This window comes from Rutilus rutilus (assembly GCF_951802725.1).
Source record: "Rutilus rutilus genome assembly, chromosome: 22".
In the NCBI taxonomy this organism is placed as follows: domain Eukaryota; kingdom Metazoa; phylum Chordata; class Actinopteri; order Cypriniformes; family Leuciscidae; genus Rutilus; species Rutilus rutilus.
In genome coordinates this window covers 27,513,059-27,520,969 of record NC_140227.1, presented here as the reverse complement: position 1 = coordinate 27,520,969, position 7,911 = coordinate 27,513,059, and the positions used below count along the sequence as shown (strand labels likewise).

Genomic DNA, 7,911 nt, shown 5'->3' with positions numbered 1-7,911 from the left:
AAGTGAAAATATACTTCATGTCAAGTCTCTGCCATTAAATCACACTTGAGTGAGTTAGTCAAAGCGGAATTAAGGAGAATTAAGGAGGTGAACTATCAACCCAATGGTAAGCTCCTGTTTTGTTCTTCTTCTTTTTTTATAGGCTACTATATATAAGAAAGAATAATTCAATACTACAGACTCAGTTAAGATTGTACAATTATGTCTTTAGGGTGCTTTGGATGTGTACAACCACTGTAAGTTTTCTATCAGAACTCTTTTAAATCAAAACTGAAAGTTTATAAATATTTATTATTGTTATTGACTTTCCCCGCAGATAAATATTACCACTTTTTCTCTATCTGCTTTGGCATGGGCTGTGGACTATTACTGTACAGGCCATTCTACTGTAAGAAGTTTTTTTTTTTTTGTTCCAGACAGGTGAACAGTAACGTTAGGTGTGTCAACCTGTTTATATAGTGTGCACTAGTTCTTCAGATTTCAGTGAAGTAAAGTCAAGTGAAGGGTGTGGTTTACTGAAACTATCATTTAAAAAAAAATATATATATATATATATTCAGAATTAAAGGCCCGTTCACACCAAGAACAATATAACCAGAGAATGTCTAATAAGGCGAGAAGTTTCACTCTCAGTACACTTCCGGCTTCTGAACTGGTTGCAGTTCCTCTCTGATTCCATATGAGGGCGCTCACAGGACGAGTGCAGAATGAATGGAGGCCTATGGCGCTATACCAATAAAAATCCACTTTTCTCAGGATATAATTTTTTGTCTAGTAATTTGAATGTTGTATTCGAAAGGAGATGCAAATAAATTACACACTGCTGGGTGTTAGATTTTTTTTGAGTCACTTATTTGCTTTAAAAAGTATTTTAAAGTGTCAATGACGTCATACACATGTACGACCAGAGATACTGCTTTACGGCAATCCTTCAGTCACTCTGGTGCTTTCGCGCTCTGCACTTTCTTTTCTCTCGAGGCATCGACAACACAGCTGACACAGGTAAATACACGTGCTAGAAGAGTTTTTGTTTTGTTTGTTTCTGGTCCCGCTTCGGATGCCACGATGCCATCAAGCGGTATCTCTGGTCGTAATCAGTCCTTCACTGACCAATCAGCGTTCATTAGCAGAATGCTAGCGTCAGAGAATGTCTAATATGGCGAGAAGTTTCACTCTCACTACACTTCCGGCTTCTGAACTGGTTGCAGTTCCACTCTGATTCCATATGAGGGCACTCACAGGACGAGTGCAGAATGAATGGAGGTCAATGGCGGTATACCCCTCAAAATCCACTTTTCTCAGGATATAATTTTTTGTCTAATAATTTGAATGTTGTATTCGAAAGGAGATGCAAAGAAATTACACATTGCTGGATGTTAGATTTTTTAGAGTCAGTTATTTGCTTTAAAAAGTCTTTCAAAATGTCAATGACGTCAGAATGCTGACGTCATTAGCAGAATGCTAGCGTGTTATGGGCAACAACAACTCAACCTGTAAGAAATCAAAACGACAAAAGTACTCGTTCATTCAACTTTCGACCTAAAACCCATGTTGAACTTGCAAAATCTACAATCAGATCTGAGATTTCTCAACGGCAATCGGGTGAAAGAGACAAATTTAGCTGTCTAGCCCCATTGACTCCCATTCATTTTGCACTCATGGCGATCGCCCCCAGTGGAACTCTGGTGGTACTACAACCAAAATTCGGTACAATAGGACTTAATAGGGAGTGGGCAGGCTCTCCGTAGACGGGCTCTGCTAGCGTGTTATGGGCAACAACAACTCAACCTGTAAGAAATCGAAAGGACATAAGTACTCGTTCATTCAACTTTCGACCTAAAACCCATGTTGAACTTGCAAAATCTACAATCAGATCTGAGATTTCTCAACTGCAATCGGGTGAAAGAGACAAATTTAGCTGTCTAGCCCCATTGACTCCCATTCATTTTGCACTCATGGCGATCGACCCCAGTGGAACTCTGGTGGTACTACAACCAAAATTCGGTACAATAGGACTTAATAGGGAGTGGGCAGGCTCTCCGTAGACGGGCTCTGATATAACCATAACTACATTGCGCCCACACCAACGAACGACACTGTTTATTCTATGCGCCACTTCAGTTCTGTCATCTGCCGCTTTAAATGCTCGAGCTCCTTAAAGCAGGATGGATTCTGATTGGCTGTCACTGGCTGCTTCCAAAATCGCATACTCTCTTGAGTAGGCTATGTACTTATTTTGAATAAATATAATGTATAAATATGTGAATAAATGTACTTCGCGACCGCTAAAAAAAGTATGTTCCATAGTATAATGTGTGTAGTATGAATGTAATCTGGACGTAGGCTACTACATTCGCCATCTTGTCTTTATCATGTGACCTACCAGCATCAGTTGTGTCGCTTCACTGTCATTCATTAATCCCAGACAGTATAAAAAAAGATTAATCCTCTCCCGTGGCCTTCATCGTATGCACACTTCAGAATCTCACAGGAAGAAGTACTGTAGGTCATGGGGGTCATTTTTGCCTATTGTTTTATGAGAATTCGGACATACTTCTTTTGTCAAATAATTGTGCGATTTCGGTCACAGGCACTGTTTTTATGGTTCATCAGCTGGAAAACATCGTTTTGAAAGTTATTTCAACGATATCGTTTCTCTGTGCTATTCTTTTATATTTAGAATGATAAATAAAATGATTATATTTAGAACTTTATCGTTATCGTGATGGTGTGAACAGGACTTGTATTTCTTTTATCCACAAAGTCTTACACACGAGGAAAAAACACTTTCAAAAGTTTTGTTTGAAGTGTTTTTAATGACAAAAATGTTTTTTTTTTTTTTTTTTAAGTGTCACCATATACTATCTTTAAGTCAATCATTTATCAAAATGTTCATCTTTTCCAGCCATTGTGGTGCCGTCAGTTCTTGGTGTGTTCTTCACAGTAGTGTTTGAATGTGTGGGTGCCAGCTTTGGTAAGATGTCTTATTAAAATGAGTGTGGAAAGTGGAAGATGTGAAATGTATCTAATCAAAATATATTCAACATGCACAACGTGAATTAAAATTACATTTACCTATGTGGAAAATTTTATTGAACTTTTTTAACAGGTTTGCCAGCACATACCAGAAGATGTAAGGGTCGACCTTACCACTGGAAAGGTAACTTTACTTTAAGTTTACTTTATGGTACTACTTAACTTTTTTTTAATAGTCTTCAGACAAGTTGCCCATTCTTCTATCAGGCCATTTGACATAAAAACAGTTTTTTATTTTATAAAATATATTCTTTTCCACAGATGTCATCTGGGGTTATTGTATGGCTCTCTTTGTGACCATCCTCCATCTCAGGTCCTATCATGGTATGTTAACCACACATCTTCCTAACAGAGACATCACAAGGTTTGTTGTAGTGCCATGAACCCACGCTGCACCTCTTCCTTTCAGCTCACAGTTTCAGAAGCACATCTTCTAGATGGTGCCTCTGATACATTTTGGAATTACTGTATATTTCATAAATTCAGTAAGTACACTAGGCTACTGTTCAAAAGTTTGGGGTCAGTAAGATTAAAAAAAAAAATAAATAATACTTTTATTCAGCAAGGATGCATTAAATTGAACATACTGTGTATAGCCTATTTCTATTTTCAAATAAATGCTGTCCTTATGAACTTCTATTTATAACAAAAACTATCACTGTTTCCTCAAAATTCAGCTTTGCCATCAGGAATAAATTGCATTTATTAAAATAGAAAACAGCTATTTAAAATTGTAATAATATTTCACAATATTACTGTTTTTACTGTACTTTTGATTAAATAAATGCAGCCTTGGTGAGCATAAGAGACTTCTTTCAAAAACATAAAATAATCTTACCGACCCTAAACTTTTAAATGGTACTGTATTTAATGCAATAATAAGTTCTTCATTTTTTTCCAGTTTATACTCTGTCTTGTGGGTCGGGCCTCGCTGTGTTTGCCTTAAGAGGAGCAATACGCAAATATAATGCTCTACGGTGAGAACTTTTTCTTGATTATGTATTGGACCTTTCATATGAACTACTGTATACTGCCGGGATTCATCATGTGTGGCACTGAGTTGCTCTTTTCTGAGTTCACCCAAGAAAGATTTTATTTGTTCCTGTTTTTTAAATAGGAAGAGATGGCGTTACTATGACTGAAATTAAGTTAGTGTTCACTAACGGTAAGAAAGGAAAATTGTAATTGATTTAATTTTATCATTATTAGTATAGTACGTGTATTTCCAGAAATATGATCATTGTCAATGTCTGTTGCAGGTGTCGATTTGTGCATTCATCCACTTTATATCAAAGCAAATGTGAATTAATGTTGCACTAAATTCAATATCTGCCTCCAAAACGATGGTTTACATTTTACATTTTGCTATGTAACTTTTGTCCCTCTAGAGGTTAAAAACAAAACTGCATGTATTTTGGGGAAGAACATGATTTGTTTGTGCTTCGTACTGTGCAGATGAATATGAGCCTTCACAATACATAATGCTTTACATTGAACTCTCTTAGAGAGCTATGGCAAAATTGATCTCTTCAATAAAATACTGTACTCACCTGTTAAGTATTAAAAATGCCATCTCCATGTCGCTTTTACAACATTTCAAATCCCTCAGTTCTCACCATCACCGAAAAGGTAAGCCCTTGTTGATTCTCAATATATTACACACTCGGTCGCGATCTCTTTTTGCCAGCAGACTCTCCTTGATTCGACTTTTTTTTTTTAAACGGGTGATTTTGAGATTTAGCGGCTCCATGTCAAACTTTCTCACTCTTTGTGTCAACTAACCCGTCACTCCCACACCATAAACGCATCAAAGTAGCCGGAGCAACTTTTCTCTATTTATGGATATGACGAGACATTTTTTCCTGTGAAAGCCATCAAAATATTATAAACACTTATAATAGGCTTACCATAGTGAATCAGGGTAAGACAAAAACATGTTTTAGAAGAATAATTGATGATGTATTGATGTATTGATAATATGTAAAAAAAAGTTACATATTGTACCTTCAAGCAGTTTGCTCCTGCTGGTAGATGGAGGAACTGCTGCATTTTTTTTTCCTCCTGAAAACCTATTGAATAACCTAGAATACATTCTACATAAATAATGTGTAAAAAAACATTATGTAAAGATGCCTTTTTTTACTTTATATAAAAGTATAGTTAATTTTTTTCTGAAAACCTATTAAATAGACTACAGACCTACATTCTACATAAATGTTGTGGAAGATGCCTTTTTTACATGATATAAAAGTATAATTTAGAATAGTAAGTATTTTAAATTGCAAACAAATGCATTCTTGTCATTTGTTTGAATATACAGCAGGTTCCCATTGAGACAACATGCCCCAATAGTGGCTTATGTGTTCTTAAATGACCTGTGCCATGGAAAAGCATGGTGGAAATGCTCAAAACTGACTTTCAAGTTTGTGACAACTAACCCCGGTGTCTCTCCTACAGTATGAGTGTGAATAAAAGAGGCAAGACATTCATGAATTCTCAAACTCAAATGTAGAGGGCTTTAATCAATGACTTGTTGAGATACATAGAAAAATAACAGAGAAAGTGTTAGTTGTAGGTTCAAAGCTCCGATATAACAGCACGTTCCAGTGACGCTGACGTTCCATGATTCGATCCATCTCTTATCTTCTCAAGTTTCATGCTCATAACACCACAACATGCTACTCCATCTTTTTAAACACAGAGACCAAACTACAAACGGTTTCATAGAAGATAACCATTAACTGAACACTTTGAAGTGAAGCACCCTACAGACATTCTCATTTGATCATCTTTTTCTTCTTCTTAAGACTACACTCTATTAATCTAACATCAAATCTTTTTTTTTTTCTCAAACACGTATCTGTTCCCGTGAAATCCAGCCCCGCCCCGTCGTCATAGCTACACCATAACAATATAAAAAGTATTAAAATATGCAAACAGTTTTATTGTTGGATCTTATCAAATGACAGTTAAAAACACAGTTAAAGTGTCACATTGTACAGCATATTGACGTTTTCTGAGGTGGTGTAAAATACGTCTTAGCATCGCTAACCTTTGAGTTTCAAATCGGGACAAAATTTTTATGTTTGTCTTTCAACAGTTAATTCCAGATGGACAAAATCAAATCCCCTACTATTTTTTCCTCATTTAAAAACCTGTTTTGCTTGAAATACATCACAATCCGCGAGTAAAAATGGTTGCAATGTTAATTTGAACCTGTCAGTGAATGTTAGTACAGGAGAAGAGTTAGAAAAGGACTCCTGTACGTGTATTTATATGTAAACTAGCATTCAAAAGTTTGAGGTTGATAAGATTTTGTAATGTTTTTAAAAGAAGTCTCTTAAGCTCACCAAGGCTGCATCTATTTGTTCAAAAATACAGGATAAATAGTAATATTGTGAAATATTATTACAATTTTAAATAACTGTTTTCTATTTTATTATATTTTAAAATGTAATTTATTCCTGTGATCAAAGCTGAATTTTCTTCAGTGTCACATGATCCTTCAGAAATCATTCTAATATGCTGATTTGCTGCTCAAGTTGTTATTATCAATGTTAAAAACAGTTTTGTTGCTTAATGTTTTTGTGGAATCTGTGATTTGTTTCATGATTGAAAATTCAAAAGAACAGCATTTATCTGAGAAAAAAAATTTTGTAACACTATAAATGTATTTACTGTCACTTTTGATCAATTTAATGCATCCTTGCTGAATAAAAACATTGATTTCTTTTCTCTTTTTTTTTCAATTATGGTACCCCGAACTTTTAAACATTAGGCTAGTGTATTTGTAAGGAAAACAAAAAAGTAAAATGTGAACATTACTTCAAAATGTACAGCACGTATCCCACATTACTATTATACTCACAACAGGGTCATTCACAGTGAAAGAGGTGGAGGGAAGGGTCACAATCTGAAGAGGAGTCATGTGACCGTGTTTGTGGAGCTGGTTTTTCAATTGATTTGGATGGAGTGGGCGGGGCAAAGCGAACAGGTTCACTTGGCGTTGGCCGAGCTGCTGAGCATCTTCCTGACCATCTGCGTGATGGAGTCGCGGTCAATGCCGTAGATTTTGAGCAGGTCGGGCATTTTGCCGCTGCGGGGAACGTGGGCGACACCCAGACGCTGGAGAGTGAAACCAGGCTCATTCACGATAGCGGAGCACACCGCCTCCCCCAGGCCACCTGTGCAATTACAGCATGTAAACATGAGAAGCCACACAAATACCATACAAAATTACCACTACTTTCTGACAGAAAATGACATCATTGATGTCTTGGGAAATCATGTTTTGTCTTTGCGATGTCAGAATTGTTGCAATTACGAAAAAAAAAAAAAAATGTTTACAAGTTGGGAGTAAGAATCTTATACAATATAATTTCTTGTATCATGTAACAAGTCCTGATCTCATATATACCTCATATATCATTCGTATATGCTGATTTGGTGCTCAACAAACTTATATTATCAATGTTAAAAATATGTTTATGGAAAGCATGGTTTTCTACAGGATTCCTCAGAAGTTCAAAAGAACAAATCATTATAAATGCCTTCGCTGTCACTTTCGGTCAATTTAATGTATCCCTGCTGAATTAAGAGCCTATGGTGGTTTTTTGGTCTTATCTGGTTTATGCTGGTTTCAAACTGGTTTAACAGGCTGCCAGCTGACAATTAACCAAAACCAGCAAAATAGACCATTTTTTAAATTAGAATTCACCTGTGCACAGAGCCGATCAGCCCTATACACACACTACGTAAGTTGCGTAGGGCCCCTCAAATTACTCAAGGCAGTTAAAAACAGTAAAGTTAAGTTGATGTGCATCTCTCTCTAGTCTGTCTGACCCAGCTGGGCAGTGCATATTTTGGTCTTTCTGT

At 36.2% G+C, this 7,911-nt stretch overlaps 2 protein-coding genes across 5 annotated transcripts in view; one reads left to right on the top strand and one right to left on the bottom strand.

Moving 5' to 3' along the window:
• Positions 1–13: 13 nt before the first annotated feature.
• Positions 14–4,598, top strand: LOC311282252 (uncharacterized protein). 3 transcript variants are annotated; one of them, XM_084395890.1, is made up of 9 exons: positions 14–106; positions 212–236; positions 317–388; positions 2,906–2,974; positions 3,110–3,160; positions 3,298–3,360; positions 3,938–4,013; positions 4,154–4,201; positions 4,296–4,598. In XM_084395890.1, exons 1-8 carry the CDS (start codon positions 104–106, stop codon positions 4,176–4,178), a joined length of 384 nt encoding a protein of 127 aa, XP_084252016.1. In that variant the 5' UTR covers positions 14–103; the 3' UTR covers positions 4,179–4,201; positions 4,296–4,598. The 3 variants fall into 3 exon arrangements, 2 of the variants coding, with proteins under 2 accessions (XP_084252016.1, XP_084252015.1); XR_014625909.1 differs by lacking the exons at positions 14–106; positions 212–236; positions 317–388 and adding exons at positions 792–1,002; positions 3,446–3,521 and having other exon boundaries at positions 4,296–4,591; XM_084395889.1 differs by lacking the exons at positions 14–106; positions 212–236; positions 317–388 and adding an exon at positions 792–1,002 and having other exon boundaries at positions 4,296–4,591.
• A 707-nt stretch (positions 4,599–5,305) lies between these two features.
• The window catches only part of tkta (transketolase a), a 16,599-nt gene continuing 13,993 nt past the window's right edge, over positions 5,306–7,911 (bottom strand). For both annotated transcript variants that reach the window (XM_084394442.1, XM_084394443.1), the window contains exon 14: positions 5,306–7,220. In XM_084394442.1, the coding sequence (XP_084250568.1) occupies positions 7,033–7,220 (188 nt within the window). In that variant the 3' untranslated portion in view covers positions 5,306–7,032. The remainder of the gene's footprint in view (positions 7,221–7,911) is intronic.